This window comes from Periophthalmus magnuspinnatus, chromosome 4, assembly GCF_009829125.3.
Source record: "Periophthalmus magnuspinnatus isolate fPerMag1 chromosome 4, fPerMag1.2.pri, whole genome shotgun sequence".
Taxonomy (NCBI): Eukaryota; Metazoa; Chordata; class Actinopteri; order Gobiiformes; family Gobiidae; genus Periophthalmus; species Periophthalmus magnuspinnatus.
The window spans coordinates 6,270,397-6,293,271 of record NC_047129.1 but is presented as its reverse complement, the minus strand read 5'-3'; the positions used below and the strand labels follow the sequence as shown (position 1 = coordinate 6,293,271).

At 38.6% G+C, this 22,875-nt stretch overlaps 2 protein-coding genes across 2 annotated transcripts in view; one reads left to right on the top strand and one right to left on the bottom strand.

Moving 5' to 3' along the window:
* scfd2 (sec1 family domain containing 2) overlaps nt 1-15,676 on the top strand; it is a 125,722-nt gene extending 110,046 nt beyond the window's left edge. Inside the window, exons 7-9 of the mRNA XM_033965513.2 lie at nt 6,384-6,518; nt 12,007-12,126; nt 14,975-15,676. Coding sequence (XP_033821404.1) covers nt 6,384-6,518; nt 12,007-12,126; nt 14,975-15,067 — 348 coding nt within the window. The 3' untranslated portion in view covers nt 15,068-15,676. The remainder of the gene's footprint in view (nt 1-6,383; nt 6,519-12,006; nt 12,127-14,974) is intronic.
* Nucleotides 15,677-17,055: 1,379 nt separating this feature from the next.
* Nucleotides 17,056-19,132, bottom strand: rasl11b (RAS-like, family 11, member B). The gene is made up of 4 exons (XM_033965054.2): nt 18,876-19,132; nt 18,714-18,770; nt 18,556-18,632; nt 17,056-18,141 (listed from the first exon to the last, which is right to left on the bottom strand). The coding sequence occupies exons 1-4, from the start codon at nt 18,988-18,990 to the stop codon at nt 17,644-17,646; spliced, it is 747 nt and encodes a 248-aa protein (XP_033820945.1). The 5' UTR covers nt 18,991-19,132; the 3' UTR covers nt 17,056-17,643.
* Between the last annotated feature and the right edge of the window lie 3,743 nt (nt 19,133-22,875).

Genomic DNA, 22,875 nt, shown 5'->3' with positions numbered 1-22,875 from the left:
TTATCTACACATTTGTATCAAAACATTGGCAGAGTCAATATCAAGCATTGATATATCAATACTAATTCTATAGTGAATATACTGTATTTTATCATCTTTTTATTTTTTACAGATTAGGGCAATGCTAACTAGACTGAATGGTTCTTATATATGACACCCATGAGAAACTGTCAAATCAAGTGATCTTTTCTATAGAATCCAATTAAACTTGACTTGCTGTTCCTATCCAGCTATCTTTTACCAAGGTGTCTATGAGCACTCCACTTCACATATGGCAGGAATAATAAAGCGTCGACATGTGTGGGATAGTGTGGTAGATACCTGAAGGTATTGTATGTAGTGAACATGACAGTTACATAAGGTTTAAGACACATTTGTCCTTGCTTCCAACATGTAAAAAAGAAATGGGTGGTAAAGGGTCGTATGCAAACATTTCTTGACAATAAGAAGGAATATTCTTTTGTTATAACAGAGCTTGCAATTTACATAATCAAGTGTGTATAGGTCAAACAAATAAATAAATAAATAAATTTCCTGACTTCCAAAATAAGGAGTTCACTTCCTATTTTCTTTTAATGGACAGCTTATATGTGGAATGTATTTACCTTGACATGTTTTGGCTGCTGATTGCGAGCCATCCTCAGAACTGTCACTGGTTGGTGGTGACATGTCATATATAATCTGTTATTACTTCTCTGAGGCCTGGTCAGCCCGACGGTCCTGGTAGGTTGCTGAGACTGACCACACCTCCTGCCACCTGGTGGTCCTTGGAGAGGGGTGTCCCAGGTCAGTTGATGGTGTATGTGCCTCCTTTCCTGATTTCGATGACCTCTTTTATCCAGCATTTGAACTTGTTGTTTTCAGCTCCTATGACCTGATTATTCCTTTTGCACTGCTCTGATGTTTTTGTTCTGTTTTGTCAAGGTAAATACATGTCACTTATAAATTGTCAGATTAAAAGAATATAAAAAGTTAAATATGGTCTTTTGGTGATATCATATTTTTCGTCCAGTGCTTCTTTGTCTAATGCAGCTCTGGGCTCAAACACAGATATAGACCCATTCCTCCTGTTGGTCACCCCTCATCATGCTCTGAGTGCCCCCCCTATAAAAATATGCTCTTTTGTTCCTTAGAGTTAGTCCATTGCATTCCTTGTGCCTTGTTTTCTCAGAGTTGACCGGGCAACCGTCGGACTATGTTCAGACAGAGATGGGATGTTTTTCCTCCTCATGTTTAAAGTGTATTCTGTGTAAATTACTGTCACAAACTGAAGTAGTCCATTTATTGTTTCCCTAGAAGCAGAAGTCTCTTTTATTCACAAAAGATCTTGCATTGCATAAGGGCACCATTGTCATACTAGGATGTGTTGGAAATATGAAAAAGTATTTGATCACTGATTTGTTCAAAATAGTCTTGTGGGTTTAATGTTTTCAAAGACCGACATTTTATGTTAATAACATATGGGTGAATTGTTGTTCAGTTGTATGGAGTATGGTATGAATGTGCTTTAAACAAAAAAAACAAAGTTACACAGCTCAGGTAAAATCCTAAACTAAACAATCTAAATCTAAACTAATCTATTTAATGATGTTCTTTATTTCCCACTCCCCCTTCCTCCACTTCTAGTAGACTTTTGAGTGCCACATTTCCGTGCAAGAACATCCCCTGTGAGCGGATCAGTTCTAGTACAAAGCTGCATCATAAATGCGTATTCCTGACGCAGATATTTTTATAATTCACGGAAGCAAGCTGTAGGATTTTTTCCAAAACAGGAAAAGGGTTACAGTCATTTAAAAGTATGTTGAGGTGCAATAATGTTTTATCATCCATGTGTTATTTTTTATTTTATTTTTTTGCAAAAACAAATTAATCTGTCAACAGTAGTTTTGTACTCTCTTCCGGTCTCAAATTTCATTTTGATTTCCTGGTGGTGCTTTTGCTAATGCATCTGTGGCATTATCAAATGACTAATTTTAATATTATTTTTTACCGTGTGGGTGTTGTTTTTAATAGTGTTGCTTTTAGCCTGAAGTGGAAAAATGCTGTTTAGACCTTTTGCATTACTTATCAAGTGTGCACGTTATTTTGACTACTTTATTGTGAGTCATTCATTTGTTTAGCTCCATTTTACAGCCCCTGAAAAGTCACTGTCACCTTTTGTTTACTGAGAGATGCTTGGTGTATGCTGCTATCGGGACAGGCAAGGATTCCCCCCGTACTGATGTGGCCTTTCATGGAGTAGTGTAGGAGTGTTCTGTGTTAACACGCTGACACTTGTTGCAACTGGTCCATATTTAGAGACAGTGTGGGCTGAGACACCTGGGAACATTAACTTGTATTTGTGATTGTTTATCCGGAGGCGTGTCTATTTGTGGCAACCAGGGCAGATAACAGGATGAATGACTGAGTTATTCAATGCTAATGCAGTCTAGTCTGAGGACTGCAAAACAACATACTTCTGGTGTGGATAGTGTTATTAAAACTATATACATTTTTGAATAACTTCCAACCATCCAACCCTGAGCTTATCTGGCTGATTATGAAATGGTTAATAATGTGATTTTTAACGCTTGGTTTTATTTAAAGGTGCACTATGAAACGTTTTTGTTGGACAGTAGGCAACCCGCTTGTTTGAATGGATATTATTTTTGAATGGAGTTATTGCTGCTTGTTCCACATTATGGCATTAAACTTGTCTCTTGTTACTTTTGTTAGTCCCATAAAGACCTCAATTCACTTTTGCAATAAAAACAAGGCAGAATAGAGGTTGTTTTTCAAAAAAAGGTTGTTTTGGTCCAAAAAAATGTGTTAATTTGTCACATCACATCCTGAAGAACGTGTGTTTTTAATGTGTCCTGCTTTCCTAAAATAAAGGCTTTTTAAATATTTTCTAACCAAGTGAGTGCCTGATATCTTTCTTTCTCTAAATAATTTGTTACAATTTGGGATTTTAATGGATAATTTTCTTTTGAAGCTGCCATAGATGTAGTGTTTTTGTATTCGCTTCCTGACACAGCGATGGTGATTATCGATAATTGTGATGCTAATGTATTGGGGACAATGTCATAGCCATAAAGAAGACCAAAATATGTCCAAATTGTAACATCTGGGAATAACACAGAATAACAAAGCTGTCTTTTAATAAAGTAGTTACTAAGCCTCAATCATTCTAAACTATTTCTTCATTATGGATTAAGTCTTTCTACGTGCAGGGCTAAAAATAAAAGTACGTTGTCCGGATTTAGCTGCTAGACTATGATCATCTCTTTAATCAAAACAGATTTGGATTCTTCTATTTTTGGCCTTTTGCTTTAAGGACTAAAGTCAACCGCTGCCAAATCTTATCTGCCGTTTCTTGTTCATGGAGATAGCAAACCTAACTCCCTCTGGAAAAAATCTGTGTTGAATTCTTGTCTTGAATTCTTGTCTGCTCATCGCTCGGGGATATAAATGGCCCAATGCTTCTCCACACAACAATGTTTTTTAAAGAATCTGTTGCATTAACATAAGAATTAATGAATAATATGTATTACGGTGACATGGTTAGTTTTTATTATTGGTATTATGGCATTGAATATTCAAATCTAGGAAAATTACTTGAATATTACAGGTAAACTGGTAGTTGTTTCTGATGATTTTGATTTGATTTTGATTTGATTTATTCTGGATATGGCCCTATACTGTTGTTTTATTATAATAACAATTGGGTTCACATCCACTAATGTTATTATGGCAAAATTTCAGAAAATCTAACCATCATACACACACACACACACACTACATTCAAACACAGAGAAAGTATGAGTATCAGTGCTGTGCCCAATGACACAAAAGACAGAATGCGCTGGTCAGACATGTTATCAAACTGTTAATCTTTGTGTTAGGTTGCATACACTCTAATCCAGTGGTTCTTAACCTTGTTGAAGGTACTGAACCCTACCAGTTTCATATGCACATTCACCGAACCCTTCTTTATTGAAAAATATATTATTATTTTTTTCAAATTCAAGACATGTATGTATGTTTTACTGGTGCACAAAATGAACTATGCATTAACATCACTATGTTCAAAGAATAAAACCAATACAATGCATGAACTCACAACAAATTACATACATATCTTTTTACAAAGACATGACCTTTTTTAATTCTACCACACTGAAATTATTTAAAATTTTAACCTTATGTATTTCAATAATGAACTTATTGTATTTATGCTATTTATTATTTTTAACATTTTAACACACACCCATCACCTAATTTCCATCAGGCTACAATAATAATTAATATTTACTGCAAATCAGTGACTTGTGCTGTTGCCTTTGAGAGACCAGTTCAGAAACACGTGGCTTCACCTTGGCAAGTGCCACTCTCATGTCATTTTCACAGCAAAGAGTGTTCCTTTTCTTCGTTTTTATGTCGTTTTATGTTTTTATGCCGTTCGAACGGCTCATTTAAGTCAGGCGGGTACTTCGATAGCAATGTTCCCTCTAATTTTTCATGAGTCTGAGCAAACACACAAACTCCCTGAGAGGTCCCATGGACCACTGTGAGCAACATCAGATGTGCGCACTGTGGTCATGCTGCATCGCATCCATCCAAGTTAAATGGTTTATTAAGTGAATCAAATTACCGCATTTACATTTCTGTTATAAGACTTTTAATTAAGTGCTTTAGCCCACTTATACAATGAAAATGACAAAAATCTTGCTCATGACCTGTGTAGTATGTTAATGCTATTGGAAGTATAAATATTTCATTTTAACTACGGCAAAACATGAGCTTCCAACCAAACCAAGACAACTGTAAACTCCAATGTTGAAAACACACTTAACATTTTTATGATAAAGCTCTGATTTGTATTATGAGTAAAAGCCATCATGTGAAGCTTTTGCTTGATTTTTACAACTCATAAACAAGTGACAGTATTCAATGACCAATACACACTGAGAGGAATCTGTATCTGCACACCCCGCTGCTCTATTACTGTACATTTATATATCATATCAAAACACAATATAAAATGTATATTTGTATATAAAATATATTCAAAACAAGTGGTATGGGTCAAAATAAATATATATTTACAAACCACACACTGCAAACAGTGAACAAACACACACTTCAAAATGTAAACAAACACACTGGAAACTAAAAATACACTGTACATGTGACAGTGTGACAGTCATTCTGTGACAGAGGTTGGAAGATCGAGTCCCGCTCGGACCAACTTCTGTCATTGTGTCCTTACTTCTGTCATTGTGTCCTTAGGCAAGACACTTCACCCAAGTGGTGTGTGAGTGAATGATTGGTGGTGGTTGCAATACACATTTGACCCACAATTAAGTCAATAGCAGAATAAACCACGCCTACCGACCAAGAACTTCATCCAATCCATCAAATTATAAGGTCCTCTACTCCTGAGTCCATCATGAGATCTTCACTCGGTTCCACAAACCGCTCTGGGTCCGAGATGCCTCTAGTTTAACTTGTACAAACATCCACAGTGTCCTCGGTTGCGCACCTCCTTTGTTTTGTCCCTTTCGTCATGTTTAAAACGCAAAACTGCTGCAAAACAGTGCGTAAAATTACGTAATTACGCGCACGTAATTTTACGTGCGGATCTTTGCCCGAGGGCGGGGCGTCGGAACGTTAAGGGGTTAAACAGCACTTAGAATCATTAGCGAGTTTTCGCTCCACGTCGGCCACATTTTCGGTGCGCGGAGACCGTGTCAGCAGTGCGCAATTGCGCATGCGCGCAGTTTGGAGGGACCAGTGTTCGAGGCACAGCAAAGGGTGCATTTGTCGAATTGGGACACGGCCAGCGTTTGGAGACGCTCGCAGTCCGCGAATCATATGAGTCGGGTGCGTGTCTTGACCTCCGCTGAATCCCTGGGACTGACTCACCGAACCCCTAGGGTTCGATCGAACCCAGGTTAAAAACCACTGCTCTAATCACTAAACCACTGTCGCCACTGCCAATCACATAACATGGGGATGGTCTTGTACATGTGACCTCAAGACTTTTGCACAATACTGCTGGTCAATTGTCAGCCATTATTTTAAACAATGCTACTTATCCCTGTGTTCAACTATGAGCGCTTGCACTGTCAGCACATGACCTCATTAGTGTCAGTTGTTAGAAAATGTTGGAGAAGGTGAAGTTATCAGTCACGTGTTTTATTTGTCCATTCAGGTCTTTTCCTGAAGTGACTCAGAAAACACATTTGCTCGGATCTGTTTATAGCCCCAGTCTCTCACACCTGCCAACATTTAGACAAACAACAAAAGGCTAAACAAGGCCACTCACAAGCGCTATCATTCATCCAGACAGATTATAGCCAAGTTTCTTTGAAAATCAGTCTTTCTTTTGTGTGTTTTAGGCAAATTATCGCCCATTCTTGAAGCAGATCTTGGAGGAAGTTTTCCATTCAGACCGACCTGAGTGTCCGGACATCGAGCACATGTCTGGGGGCCTCACAGACCTACTCAAGACCGGATTTAGCATGTTCATGAAGGTGGGTCTGTGTGTACATACAAAACACTGTGTCTGTTACTATGTATGATATAGCAATAATTTGTCACAGAGGGATGGTGTAATAGAATATAACTGTGACAGGAGAATAGAGAAAACCGCATTTCCACTTGCTTATTAGACACAAGTAGTATCTGACTTTAGGCCTCGGGTATCAGAGATGATCTTTTTGTGCTTCATCACCTGATGTACTGTCCAGCATGAATGCATCTGAAGTCTGTTTTGTAGACCCGTGCAAATAAGTTAGTTTTAAATATATCCAAAACAAAAAGTATTCTATTTGGATCCAATATGAAATTAAAGACAAAGCCACAATTAAATATTTAGTCAATGGTACAAGACTTGTCATTATAGATGGTGGTGGTCTAAGTCTATCAAACACACTGCTGCAGTTATGGAAAGAGAATTAGCTGTCATCAGACGATGCACAAATTGTTTTCCCAAAAACTTTTTCTCCTAATACTTAAGACTGTTGTTCTCTCTCAGTGGCACTACTGCCCCATTGTGAAGCCCATTGCCTCTGAAAAGGACATAAAAAACTGCAAGTATTGCAGAACAAGGCAGTGTGCCTTGTTTTAAACGGCTCTAAATATACCAGCATTCAAAGCATGCACAGAGCATTAGACTGGCCACTGGTACAAAACAAAGTCAATTTTGCCCTTATTTCCTTTTTCAGAAACATCATTGTCTCAGAGATACCTACTGTTTTCAGTTGTACTTTGCATAAGTTTCATACACAACATGCAGTTCATGGTCATTTTACTCTTCCAGCCTGTAACAAAAAATTGTTATGGCCTGGAAATTGGCAAACATCAATGTATTTAAAAAACAAACAAACAAACAAACTTGAATGAATGTATATGATGTGTTTAAGCTTTTATGCATTTTTATTACATGTGAATTGTATGTTTATGTGAATTGTCATATTGTGCATGTAATAAATTATTTTTAAGCTGTGGACTCCAGGACGAATAGCAGTCATCAACATGTTCCAGCATACTTTTAGATCTCAGATGATATATCATAAAACATTAAATGTGTCATTTTTTTGTCATACATCCTTCCACTGAGTTGTATTCATAAGCCCTTAAAGTACAATTGATTTGCATAAAATTTCAACCCAATTAGAAGTATCTTAGAAAAGCATTTGGTCCTCATACATTTGCAGTCCTTATTACATTTAAGTAAGTTACATTATTACTCTGCCTGTGAGTTAAGATTGTCACACTAACACTTGTCATACTAACATAGCTTAACAATTACTCACACTCTTCTCCATGTATATTCAGCATTCATAGCAGCATATATTGTCTGATGTCAAAACGCTCAAACTACAAAACCTTCATTGCATGTCAAACTAAAATGTTATGTTGAAATGTGTTAGCATCACACTGACTGCAGGTAATGGCAGCCTATAATTACTGAAAATGCATTAGGACCATTGGGAGTTATTTTGAGAATGGAAACAATGGGTTGGTTGACATTCAGAGCTAATTATCCTTCTCTTACCCAATGACAATTGTGACTCATTACTGCATTACAGCTCACCAGCATTACCACCACAAAACCATTTAAAATCATCTACGGAAAGTGACAGTCGGAAGAGGTGGTCGAGCAAAAACTACAAAGTAATATAACTCAAGTAGAAGTAGAAGATGTGCAGAGCCTGGTATTTTCAAAGGGAAAATGATTAACTTGTAACATATCTCAGTCTTACTGTGATTGTCAATAAGATGGTCTGATATTTGCCTGTGGTCGATTAGTCTGTAACCATATTTAACAATATGTATGAATATTTAAAAAAAAAACAATCAAGGGAAAGGGGAACATGGGGAATTCGGTTATATGATCTCCAGCTGAACCATGTCTACGCTCTGGTTAGGGAAAGGCTCTAAAACTGCAGTGAGACTTGCGTCACTGTCCAGACACTGTGTAATGGAAGGAAGAGAAAATACCTTGGTCACTTTCTATTTCTTATGAATGCCTCAGTTTTAAACACGTAAGAGCTTTTTGATTTGAAAATGAGGTTCTTCAGTCCACTTCTCCACCTAAGGCATTGTGTGGTTTAGTCTTTGCAATGTAGTCACCCCACTTCTCCATCTCTTTTGTGATTATGAGATTTGTGCATTAAAATGTGGCAGACCAGACCTGGCTGAGCAGTGAAATCACAGTTATGGTCAGAAGATAATACATATTGGTAGGTAAAATATATACTCCACAGATTGCGTTCCAGTTTGTTATTCTGCCACATCTGGGCTTGCTTACTCTGCTGCTGACCCAGAAGGGAGGAGCAGCCCTGTTGTATAATCATGTCCTCTTTTTGCACGCGAAAAAAGAACTTGGCTTCACAAACTTCTAGCTCAGACATCCCATAAACCTGCACATGCCAGAGGAGCGCCAGCCCGGTACACTCCCAAATACAAGAGCTATTTTTAAACACACAGACCTCCTGGATTTGACTTCTAAAGAGTTGGCCTACACCCAAATGCACATGTAAAAAGGTTTAAGAAATACACTACTTTATTATCTCCATTGTGAAATTTGTGTTGTATATTTGACCCATGCTTCAATGATGCTGGGAAAACCTGTCAGAAGCAATGAGCGACCAAGATCTGGATATGGGTCCTCTGCGCTTATCGGGTTGCTCCAGTGACATTAAAAGATGGGAGAACAAATAGGTATAGGTTTATTGATCCGAACGCCAAGCTTGAGTTGAGTCTATATTTTGTACACGCAGGATTAACCACAGTTTTGGAGTGCTGAATGAGTAGAGGAACAAACCACTTGTAAATTAGTAGTACGACTTAGGGCTGCACGTGATCTGTACATAGACAATGTGTAGATATAGACTGTATACATTCAAAAATCACCCTTAAATATAACATGGCTGCACTCCTGATGCCTCTGTCATTATCTGTGCATATACAAAGTGCTCCAAAGTTTGTGAGCTCTACTTTGTTTCATCAATATGACCTAGTCTGTTATCAGATTGTTCTAAATATGATAGGAGCTATATAAGGCCAGCCTAATTCAAGACAGGATCTGCTTTCCGTTAAAATTACGATGCAAAGAAGGCTCAATGAGTATTTTTATAGCAATTTCCAACACATTATTCATCCCTGAGTGGAATTAGTAGCACTTGCATTGTGACAAATTGCATGTAGCACACTGACATAGAGCAAACTGTTTTTCCTTGCAGTAACAAAATGTGCTTGGATATTTCTGGAACTATTTTTGGACCTATTGTCATTGAGACTGCTATGTGGTTATACACTCGTGGATCATCATGCTATAATTTACACTATTAAGTTTTGTGCTCTTCTTATAGATAGCTGCACATTATTCTAGCAGTTGCATTTTTTTTTTTTTTTCGTGCGAAGTAAGTACAAAGCAGTGGACGCATGCCCGTGACTGAAAACTGGAATTGACTGGTAATATGACGGCTTGAAAAGAAGTGGTTAAAGATTACTCAACATGCATGAAATACTCAAAAAAAAAACTTTGAGCGGGTAAATGAAAAGAGAAAACAACTATAACAACTAAACATGGTTAAAAGCTCCGAAAAGTTGATTGTGTAAGCATCCATTTTGCTTGCCCCAGTCACTTTTAATGTATCAAAAAGGGCATCCAGTATAAAAACTCACCAAAAGCAATGATAAACTATGCGCCATCAACTTACCTGCCTAAATGGGTGCCAGAAACTAGGACTATCTTGCGTAATCCAAGTACGTGAAGCCCCATAGGCTCCAGTGTGGCCTGTTCATCTTCCCTTATCAGTGATCCACATAATTTTGATTAACTTTAGCACATTCCTTTAACATACGAGCCTCCACTCTACATTTTTGGCTCAGATCCCCTTAACATAGCAATGCATTTTTCTTTACAATATTTCTATAGGATTATGGTCAGGATTTTCCAACCCACTAAATCCCATCCCTCTAACCACTGCTGACACATCTGATTATATACCTCAATTAGAACTTCATATTTCCATCATTGACGTAGACAAAACCCAAGTCTCAGTGCAAGAAAAACCCACTGAAAGTTGTCCTATTTCTTTCCACGGAATTTTTCCCTATAATTGTATAGCGTGCACACAAACTCCCATGTGATCAAAGTTTAGCAGACTGAGAGACTGTGTTTCTTTGGCAAAATCTCACTTTCACTTTTCTCATGTACACTGGGCTCATTTTAGTGCACTCAAAGGCACTGCAAAACTTACCCAACATGGATTATTACGTGTAAGCACAGAAGGATCTATTCAACAACTGTGAATCACCAGACATCGCACAAACATATTTTCATCCTTCAAAGCACACAAAAAATTGCCTGATATGATGTTGCCATTTTACACTTGTTTCATTGTTTAGTGAAGCAGTACTCATGTGTTGTTTTGGTTTTGTTTATTTTTATGTGTTTCGGTTTTATGAATAGCTCTTTTATTCCTTTTTTTTTAAATATTTGCTTTTACCAAATGCCGCTGACAAGCTTTCAATCCAAGTAATCATTTTCACATCTTAAAATTAGCCAACCTTTGTTCACCTAATTTATTCAAAACATCAAACTCTCTAAGAGTTCTCTTCTAAAAATTGAAATGCCAACTATTTTTGCACCTCTAAAAATAACTTTCCAGGTAGGAGTCTTGCTTTATCTGCCTGGATATCAAATAGCTTGTTGCAATTTCCCAATCATTAGTCCAATCCACTCTCCTCCGCTCCTCCGCTCCATCTCTCCCATGGTTTTTCACATGCTCCGCTGCACGCCACTTTATATTTTATTAACACACCACAACAAACACATGTTGCGTTACACCCGCCATGCTCTCCTTTCTGCGCCTCACGTGTACAGCCACTCTCACCTTGGTACCGCCCCCTGCTGCTTTGAGATTCACCATGTTCATATGTGGCAGCCAGTAACACACAGCCGATTACCCTCCCCACTGACCAATCATGCCAAAGAGCTCGTCCCGCTGCTTAAATTGCATGTGTTTGATAGGAGCTGTCTGTGGGGGCAGGCAGGTGAGGGAACAGTAAAAAGGGCAGAGGAGGAGTGGTTTTGGGTTTACACCTGTTGATAGTGTTGTGAGTCCACGTGTTGCACCACCAGGCGGTTTGTTGTGTGGAAGTGCTGTAAGATGTGGTAATGCACGGACATTGTGCATAAGGGAAGAGAGAAGTCCAGCCGCGCTATGAGTCAGAGAAAGGCCAGGGGCGAGAATAGAAGGATAGAAAATGACTGAATTATGACTTTTCATTGATTCAATGTATTCTTGTATAGCCCAGAATTAAAACAGTTTCCCGCAGAGCTGGTGCAGTGTGGAACTTTGGTGCAGTGTGGAACTTTTCAAGAGGGTCTAACACCTGACTGTTACCATGGAGATGTTACTGCTGTGCCTGAAATGTTCCACAGTATTGATTTAGAAGCCTTGTTCTTTTAGATATAAGTATGGCTAATCAATATCTGTTATGTAGGTGAATCGTCCTCATCCCGGCGATAATCCAGTGATGTTCTTGTTCCTGGTGGGCGGAGTCACACCCTCAGAGCTCCGCCTCATCAAAGAGGTTGTCTCTGCCTACAAACCTGCCACACAAGTGAGTATTACAAGTCTGTGCAGAGGTTTTTAATGAGTACTGCCCTGGAACCATCCAGTGTTTGTAAACAGAAAGCCTGGCAGTGCGTTCTAAGAGGCTGGTACTGTTCCATGTGCTACAATACTACTACATTTTCAGGGGAAGAACACCAGAGCCTTGTTAGAAAACATTACTGTGTGTGTTTAGCATTAGCATTATTGACATAGCAATTATCACCAAATTAGCATAATAATAAACATTTTTAAATATGCTGGACAAATCAAAAATGTATAAGACACAGCAGTTTGACAATTACATTTTTTGTTTTGTTTCATTAAGAACTACAAATCTTGCAAATCTTTAGAAATTGGTGCTGGAGGCTAGATCTTGAGTGTTATTGCTCGCTGGCAAATATAAGGAATACATAAACAACATTCATTTATCTGTACTGTCTACAAACGAGAGTCTCTTTGACTCGCTCTAATTTCTATATGTTATGAAGTCTTTTCATTAGGCAGAGAATCTCTTTGGCTTAGTACTGGCATGTTGGTTTTGAGCTATAATTATCTGCAGCAAATAGTAAGAAATTGCTAGTAACAGGCATGATAAGGTAATAGTTATGCATTCACAAATGTTATAATGTCTGGTTACTTAGTGCATAAGTGATGTTACGTACATTGATGCACATCTTAATTTCACGTGCTCTATAGTATAATGATAGATTGCAACTGGCATTTTAAGGCACATTATTGCCACTTACTATTACGGATAATGGATTAGATTGGCCTAGATATCTGCTGGAGTTTGCTTGCAAATAATAGAAAAGTTCAAGTACCATGTAATCTCTTGAAAAACAGTCAAGGTCATGACAAGAATAAGTACAATGTTAACCTTTTTTGCACTTTTGGCAAAATAAAGGCGTTCTTATCTTAAATACCAGATACCAAAGATGACCCCAAGTATTTTGTAAATTCTCTACATTCATTCAAATATTTATTCATCTATGGAAATGTTTGCAATGTAACAAATGAATCCTTGACCCAGTTTTTAATCTTTTTGCACTGAGTCTTACATATAGAAGAAGCCAGCTGAGGCCAGGTCACAGATGGGGATGTAGACCTTCAAGAGAGTGGCGGGGCATCTGCCTTGATCTTCTCACGTAAACACTGACCTACATAGACTGCACATCAGGTGTATAGGGACGACCTCGCCATCTGATCACACAATTAAGTCATTTTGGCAAGTACATGTGTGCACTGGGTTTTACCGGTCTCAGGCTCTGTGTTTGGGTGCAATAGAGATCTGCTTACATGCTCGATTGACACATGGATGTAAAATATGCAGATACATGCGGCGTTAGGGTTAAGTCAAAGAAACGGGACAGAGCCAACCTGGTCAAGTGGGCTGCTTTAATAAAGAGGTTTGGAGAAACACACCAAGGCAATGAAAGAGCTGTGAAGGATCAAAGCTCTGTGTGAGTGTGCAATAAAGGAAATGGAGAAAAGACCCTTATATAATAGTTAGCACATTCTCCCCACTTTAGGCTAGTACAACATCCAGTATACACATTACATACAAATAACATTGATTTTGTGAGTGGATTTTGATATGATGTTTTGGTTCTGTTGTTTTGCTCTGTTTTGGTTTGAGCATTCATTTGAATAAAGTGTTTAACGTGTTTTAAAAGACACTACAATACTAAAACTTCAAGCTCAATTTTGGTATTAAGATAAAGGCTTTATACCAATTTTGATATCACAATGAAAAATAAACACTTATACAACAGATTATAATCTTTAGAATAAAATAATAGTGCTTTCTTTAAGTTACCATGTGGTTCTGTATTGTGTTAAAAGTCAAGATTACTCTAAAACTTGAAAAATGACTTTTGTCATGCTTATGTGATTTTTTCAGTATTGATATTTGTTAAATTTAGTATATATTTTTGATACTGGCTTTAGAATCAAATAGTATCTGATTTTCAATACTTTTGACAACTCGAGTGTTTGAATTAATGTCTGGACCATAGAGGACGTTTCTGTACTTCTACTGTACATTGGGCTTGTGCCACTTTTTACCTTCATTTGTCCATAGCCTTTACTTAACTTTTGCACTGTATTATAGTTCATTATTTCCAGACTACAGCAAAGACACCAGTGGTCATGGGGTGGCCCAGACAAAGAGGAGCACTGTCAAACCTAACATTGCTCCCAAGATTCAGAGTTGCACAACAGAAGAGCAAAAGAGGGTCCACGCTAATATAAACCACATTTCACTGATGTATGCAGTCAGATAAAGCAGTCTTTTATTATACATGAAGTTGTTTATAGGTACAAAAAACAGTAAAACAGAAATTAGTATGTGGTGAGATGTTTAGAGTAAATCACATGTATCCATTGTGTCCTCCAAAGAATGAATTTAAATGGGGTATTCCGCATCAACCTTATTCACAGTGGGCTTATTCTCCAGCTAGGAACTTGTGAAGAACATTGAGATCTGAAGAAAGCATTGTATACCTTTCTCTCATACACTATGAAGTCACATCACAAAAAGGTTTCTGGTGTGACAGTTCCTAAACTGTCCTTAGTTCCACCTATGAGCTACAGCATATCAAAGAACCTGCTAAAATAGTGTCTTGAGGGAGCCTTAAAGTCGCATAACCTCAAAAACTCCTCAGGAAACACAACTTCTCTTGGCAAACCAATGAGGTTAAATTTACACAATTTACAATGTGCTAAGCCTTGTGAGTAGTGCTCCCTGTTGATTGTAGATTTTTGCACATTAGTCACTCTGACCTCACTGTCTGCCTCATTTCAAAGTGTCACTGACCCACTTCACTCACTTGTGTTGATTGTGTTTTGTGTTGCAGGTGCTGGTTTTGGCCACTAGGCTTCTCAGACCGACGGATATACCAGAACTGCTCTTCACAACACAAAGGCTCACCCCAGACATTGGAGTATGAGGAAAAATGTGACCCAAAGATGTACAAAAAAAAACATATTTGATTTGGAATGCTATAGACCGGCCCAGTTCCCATTGACAAAAGGAGCTACAGTGTCCAAATCGGGCATTGAAAAGCTTTAAAATGTTGAATATACTGTCTATATTGACTTAGGTCATGTGGTGGATTACAGTCTAATACATACTGGTAACCCCTTAGAACTAAAATTCTGATTGGGAAGGTTATGATTGTGAAACTTAAAAAGTGATCAATTGTATAGTTTGTGTTCAAACCTTTGAAATATTCCAGTTGTTCACTTATGAAGTGCCAACATATGCTACAAATGTTTTTAATTATAGAAACTAGCTTGTATGGCACTGTTTAGAATGTAATTTTCTGGACAAATATTGAACATGCACCCTTTTCATTGGTTACCCTTGTCAAACATACCATAGGCCTATAATTCCAAATCAAGCTTAACCCTAATGATATAAATGAGTTAAATCGGGAAAAAAAAACATTCCTAACAGGTGTAATTTCATGTGTGTATTACTTTATTTTTATCTTGTAAAGTTGAAAAAGAATCTATTAAATATGTAAATAAGTCAAATAAAAATGTTTTCAAATCCAGATGTATATAACACTCCCTTTCTCCTTTAACCCGAGGAGGTTGAGATGTTAGCTGCTTTGACCCTCCAGGTGCCAAACCCATGGGCTAAGTGTGAAGTCATTAGTGCAGGAGGTGTGAAAAGAGAGTCCCTATAGCAGAGCGCAATCCACACTGCAGTCTCAGCCTTTGTCCCTCTCCATATCAAGTTGTGGAGGGCTCAGGTCAGAATAATTAACAAATGGTTTCGCACCGTCTGCTCACAGCGATAGCACGCTCTCACCTCCTCCACACCAACGCAACCACCCACTCCACATGTGTTTTTACTTTCACTAGTTTTTCCTACTCATAAGTGAATCACCTCTGTACAATATAACTATACATGACTGAAATCATGTAGATGACAATGAAAATTACACTGATATCCCCCAAGTCTTAGTAGGCTTGACTGGATGCTTTGTACTGCTTTAGCCCTAGTACAAGTTTACACTTTATTTGATGAAGATATAGTTCTCATTTAGACCTGGTGTCATTCTGCTTTATGTTGCCTCTGTTTAGTCCTGCTTTAGACCTGGTTTAACACCGGGACTGTTCTGATTAAGATTAAGATATTCATGGTTTCCAGTTTTACTTACTTTCTTAAAGACAAAATACATTTTCTAAATATAATTCAGTTCCACCTGTTTATAGGTGGTATCTTGAGGACTTTTGTCCAATCAAAAGATATATTTTGTCTATTGTATATGGCAACAGTGCTAGATTTTTTTGGATGAAGGTTTGATCCTTCTTTAGACCTTGTGTAGCTCTGTTATAGTCCTGCTTTAGACCTAACATAACGCTGACATACTGTTTTAGTCCTGATTAGACTAGCCCTGGTACAGACCTATCCTTTGTGTCATCCTGCTATTGTTGTGAATTGATGTAGCTGAAACCCCAAAGTCATTACTCACTAATTGCCTTGAGAGTTGTGAATAAACACTTCACTAATTTAATAAGGCCTTACAAGAGGGCACTTAATTTCATTTATCTGTCTTGATAGAAACAACCAGACAAGGTCAAAACTGGGAAAACTCATATCTATCAGTGAATTTAACACAGAGGTTACATAACTTTTTTTTTGTCTGGGGTCGTGGGTGGTCAAGGCCTGTGTCTGTTTTTTGAGTTTTAGAAGAATCTGAAGGTGTGCTGCTGACAGGGCTTTATTGTTGTCGATTCACTGTTCCCATGGTGATGAAGGCTCTCGGATACCTTTGACTGCGTGCGTCAATCCATTCACTGCAGCTCTAAGCTCCAAGGGCATCCCATCACACTGAAGACACACCTGTGAATTTATCTATACTAATATGTTGACTAACAGATGAATATGACATGAATACAGAACAGAATAAAACGCTTAAAACGGTTCAAATTCAACCGTTTATTGTGACCAAAAAGTGAAACAGTAACAAATAAATAACAATTGTCCCTTTTGACATTTTTATAAAGTGCATCAGTGATGACAATTTTCACATGCTACATACGTGCCTGCTGCCGTCTCTTTCTCCTACTACAATGATGTTTAAAAACACACATTAGATTGTTGTTATTCACATACAAGAGGCTGGCACTGTCTCTGGCTCAAGTGGCTAGTAGGACAATACTAGCATTTACAGTCTACAGACCACACAAGAGCGCTAGCTAAAAATACAGAGTCCTTCACAGCAGTATCGGTGCCAGGAGAGAGAATTTACACTGTTTAGTTAAGAATGTAAATTGTTTGCCTCTGCTTCTTCTCTCCCTGCTCCTCTGCCCCTCCCCTATGCCCCTCTCTAAGACGAACGAGGAGCCACAGTTGACCCGGAAGGTACCTGTCCACCTTCCCCGTCTCGGCTCTGTCTTTCACACACCTGTTCGCCAGGTTCAGGACGTCCCAAGAAGCATACCGCCTCTTTGCCCTTGTTCAAAGCTTTCTTTCCACATGTGGCCGCTCGGGACCACACTTACATCCCGCTCACACCGATGTCACTGTCCTCACTTTAGCGGACAGCGCCTGTTTGAAGCGCCTCTTCAGGTCCTGCATGTTGGGGGACTTGGGGCGGGGGATGAGAGGGGAGCGCTTCTTTTCAGACGGGGCGCTGGCAGGGTTGCTGGTTGGGGTGGAGACTGGGGCGGGCTGCTTGGCGAGCTGGCAGCACAGTCTGTGGAAAGCGCCGTGCACCTGGTTATAGTCCTCACTGGCTGATACCTCGTAGAAAGAGCAGCCTAGCGTCGTGGCCAGCAGAGGGCCTTGTTGAGCCTCCACTCGCCTCAGGTGGAGCAGGTCGGCTTTGTTGGCCAGCAGGATGACCGGGGGAGGGTTAGCCCCACCTGCACGCTGCACTAACTGATGAAGATGGCAGATCAGGTCAAAACTGTGCCGATCGGTCACGGAGAACACCAGGACGACTGCATCTGCCCATTGTACAGAGCAGGATACGTGTTCTGGGAGACTCATGCCATTATCAGTCAACTGCAAAAGGAAAAACAAGAGACAAGTTATAAAACTGTTCCTTCTGTTCCATTACTTTACTGCTTATGTAAATAATCCCCTCTACTGAAGTCAACCCAAATCAAATATCCCTGGACTTTCTGCACTGATCTTTAGCTACGACTGGAATGTGGTCGGAGACAGAGTGATAGGGTTACTCCTCTGAACTGTGAGTGACTTAGCGGGCTCTACTGAGTAACGCAGACATACATTAGCCTAAATAAATGGAAGATTAGACAGGCGAGGTAGAAATTTACTATCTGATTAATCACTAATGCTTTGTTTAGGCCCATTGTTGTCTCAATCCACCTGAAGGGAATCATCATCCAGTCAAAAACAACAATTCTAGTAAACCTACAACTGAAGGTGCATTGAAGAGCCGTGAAAGAGTCTTACCTCGACCCCTGGAGTGTCCTGCACTTGGATGGTCACTTGGTCCCCATCCACCTGGACCTCACGAGAGTAAAGATTGCCTGTAGAAGACAAATAATATCAGTTCACTGCAAATAATCACAATACATAGTTGTAGTTAAAGGAGAATTCTTGTCATTTACCTGCATTTCTCTCATAGTCGCCAATAAAGCGTTTGGTTAGGAATCTCACAACGAGGGCTGCGATAGAGAAGAAACAATAGACTTAGACACACAACTTAGATACACAAATAAATATGGCTATGGTATAAATCCATTACATGCGTGTGTTTGTTTGATTCTTACCTGTTTTGCCCACGCCACTGCCCCCAATCACGGCTATTTTAATGGTCCTGTTAGGAGCTGTATATTCCTGTGTGGGATACTCCGTGATGGTGCTCATGTTGTGAATAAGACGCATTTTTGCAGCCTGTTTTAAAATCAAATGCAAGTAAATGGCAATAAACGCGTCCAAAATCTTCTGCAAAGCTAAAAAAGTAAGTCCAGATATGCTCCCGGTGCGTGTGAGTGGAATAAATATGAACACAGCTGTGGATGGTTCACAGACCCGAGTAGAAATGCTGTGGAGCGGAGTCTCGTGCTGTATTTAAAGGGCTGGAGCTGCGGAGGGACGTGATTGGTCGACAGTGAGCCCCCTCTTGTGCGCATGCCCCGCCCACACGTGGACCACGGAGCTGCTGCAGCGTCAGGCAACAGGTGGGTCCCGGACTGGATACATTTACAACAAAGCACCTTTTATTTCCAACAAGGATGAAGGAAAAATGCTCGCTCTTATTTTGCTTTTAACCAGAGCTGCATTAAACGTAATAAGATTATCCCGTAGGCTACTTCCGAGTCTTTGCAACGGACCAGAAATAGTCCTCCATCTGCATTTTTATAGTTTTATGGTGTTTTGCTGTTCGAAGCGGTTGTGTGAATGCGGGTATGTGGTGTTTACCTCCCCAGCAGCGTTGTGTCACTGCGGTTTCTTGTTCAGGCTTGTCTCGCTCTGGTGCGTCTACCACACAGGGCGAGAATGGCCAGTGATGTAGTGATTCACATGCCCCCTCCCCTCCCTACACCCCCTACAGAGCACCCCCTACAGAGCACTGGCAAATGCCTCTCATCAAGTCATGCAGGCAGCCTACACCCCGGACGGTACAGGACAAAATAGTTCATGGGTAGGTTTATATGCCAAGTAGACTACTACTACTAATAATTATAATGGCATGAGAACCACAGATTTAAGTTTAGCTTTTCTTAAAAACAAGTGCTTTCCCTAGGCGTATATGAGCAGTTATTAATAGGTTACATTGCTGTTATACAAGTAGCCTATAAATACATAGTCTACCTAAATTATAGATTATTACATATACATTATAGATTATAGACAAGTTGCCAAAAGTAGTCTATAGACCAGTTGTATAGATGGCCTATTGTTACTTCCATACTCACCTGATTTATGTTTTAGTGTTTACATAAGTAAAATTGATACTTAAACACAATAAAATAATAATACTGTCATTTTTATGGTAACAAAGTTTTGTTTTGTTTTCCAGCACTGTGCTCCCCCAATTTTAAAATAGCATTAAAAGTCACTGTAATAAAAGTTAAACATTGTTATTTGTGTCTGTTTTTGTCCTCTTTGTCCCGTTTCTTTCCCTGTCATACCACTCCCCCTCCCTTGTCTGTCTGTCAGTAGTGCTCATGTGCTCAGAGGTATTTTGGCTCTGGCCCCTGTGCGATTACTCTCCGGTATGTATTTTTGATAAGAGCGCTGATGACAGGCTGCTGAACTCAAATATGAAATTAGTCAAATGGCAGACTCCAGTTGCTAGGTGCGTGTCTGCATCCATAAACATCAATACAAAACCACATCATTTCTGAGAATTCAACCCATTGATGTTTTTATTTGATGACATTTTGTTTGTTTAGCCTACAGTGTTGAAAAAGACTGTGTTATGAAAACATTTGTCAAAATATATAATTAGTCCATGAATTTGTGTGTGTGTGTGTGTGTATATATATATATATAGATATATATATAGATAGATAGATATATATATATATATTAGAATAGAATAGAATAGAATAGAATAGAATAGAATAGAATAGAATAGAATAGAATAGAATAGAATATTTATTGTCACTATACACATGTACAACACCATACACATGCACAGCGAGATTAAAAACAACTCACCCTCCAATACAGACAGACATGGGACACTACAACACAATATAACTAAGATAGCTAGTGCCAGACATTAAGATGTTTAAAACATTTAAAACACCCCAGACTACAACTCAACAAAATTGGGGGGGGGGTTGTATTTATTAATTATTGGCACAAACTAAAATGTTTATACTATGCCTACGATAACCACTGCTATTCTCAGTACCCTTGAATAAGTGTATGTTATATATTTCTGGACAAATAATCTAGAAATAAATTCACAGTTAAACTAGTAAACGTTATAAGAGACATTTATTTATTTAATAATTTTACTATAAAAAGATATGTTTATATATCTATAATAATGACATAAGTGCCATGTGCTTGTTTTGTTTTTTTACCTACAAAACTGACCCGTCTGACCTTGTTTAATGGGAGCAGCATATGTATTCCTCCACAGAACTCTTTGTGATTGTTCCAGGCAGAGCTAATGGTAGGTTTTAATGAGACTATGTCTGTGTCACTGTTCTATTGAAGAAGATGTTCACGGGGACACACACTCTGCTGACTCAACCTTCTAGTTCACTCACATTACACAAAGGTGTAATGTGTAATGTAAGTTTAGCTTGGGCTAAAGTAGATCATTTACTTAAAGCTTTTATAACATTACAGGTGTATGAATGTGTGTGTGAATTGGCGAGCGCTGCGAAGGTAGAAAATGTGACCATTTAATTTATCATACTCATACAAGTATAGACCTAGTTCTTCCGGTACTTCTAATATATTTATTATTACTTCTGCCCCTGCTACTACTGCCACTATTAAAACAAAAGTATTAACCAAGTCCTTGGCTAATGCTATTCACTCATCCATAGTTGGCAACTAAATACAAACTTAAGTATTTCACATTATGGACATCTGCACGTGCCATTCCTATCACAATATCCAACCCATTATTCCTTGACATTTTCCCATTATGATGAAGCCCTAATTAAAATACCTACAGGTAATCTCTGACAAGGATAAACTCAATGTTATTATGTAGTCAGAATGACAGTACACGTCCAGAAACAGCAGGCTAATCTTTCACTGGGCTATAGGGATATTGTTTGGGGGAATCTGGGTATTTACAGTGGAATGTAGAAGACTTAATTGGGGTTTTTGGCGAGGGGCAAAGGATCCTATACAGAAGGATGTCCTTGTTGACACTGAAGTGAGGAGGTTTCCCCCAGTGGGACCTCTGCTTTTACTCTGCCACCTGCCCCAGGGCACAAACTGACTAGGAGGTAACCATTTGGTATATCAAAGAGAGGGGAGCTTTAGAGCATACCCTCAGGCCGGGCTCACGGGGTCCTGCCATATTGTATCGTGAATAATGCTGAACTGTTATTTCACACACTCATGTATACAGTGATGTGACTGACAGAGTAATGGACATTGGGTGTTTTGATGTTTTGGTTAAAGCATTTGTAAAAAGTGGGTTAATGAGATGCTAAGGGTTTGGTCACTTATTTTCTAAGGAACAGTCATTTCCAAGGAAGGGCAAACAGGAGCCATGTTTTGTTTTTGCATGACTGTAAGCATGATATAGTAAGAGAAATGCTAAAAAAATAAAAAGGGGAACAAAAATACTGGTTAAAATAAATGTACTTTTTATTCTGCAATTGATCATATACATCTAGAATTTGTATATTTATATTTTCTCCACACATTTTTTTTCTTTTTTGCAGTTCTTCTTGATCCAATTCCTCCCACTAAAACAAAACCCAAATCTATGAATTTAGGAAATATATAGCTGAGTAGAAGTATATAGTATACGTTATCATAGATTGTTATAATGGCAGATCAAAGTTCAGTACAACTAATTTGAACAACATATTATCTATCACATGAGTGTATGAGTGACAAACATAGAAAAAATATACATTACACAGACCCAATGCCAGTGATTAATTAATATATAATTTGATCGACTGATTGGGCTACTCTTACTCGACATCAAGAAACCAATACCAAATCCAGTATCAGTACATTTCAACTTATCAGGCAACAATTTGTGAAAAAGTAAAGCATGATGTAATCTTTTTGTTTGTTAAATGTAATGCTTTCCCACAAACTTTTTTAACCCCT

Coding starts and splice junctions, on each gene's coding strand:
- rasl11b (XM_033965054.2), bottom strand. CDS start 18,990: ATGCGTCTTATTCACAACATGAGCACCATCACGGAGTATCCCACACAG. Junction 18,771..18,875: donor CAGTGGCGTGGGCAAAACAG/GTAAGAATCAAA, acceptor TCTCTATCGCAG/CCCTCGTTGTGAGATTCCTA. Junction 18,633..18,713: donor CGACTATGAGAGAAATGCAG/GTAAATGACAAG, acceptor TGTCTTCTACAG/GCAATCTTTACTCTCGTGAG.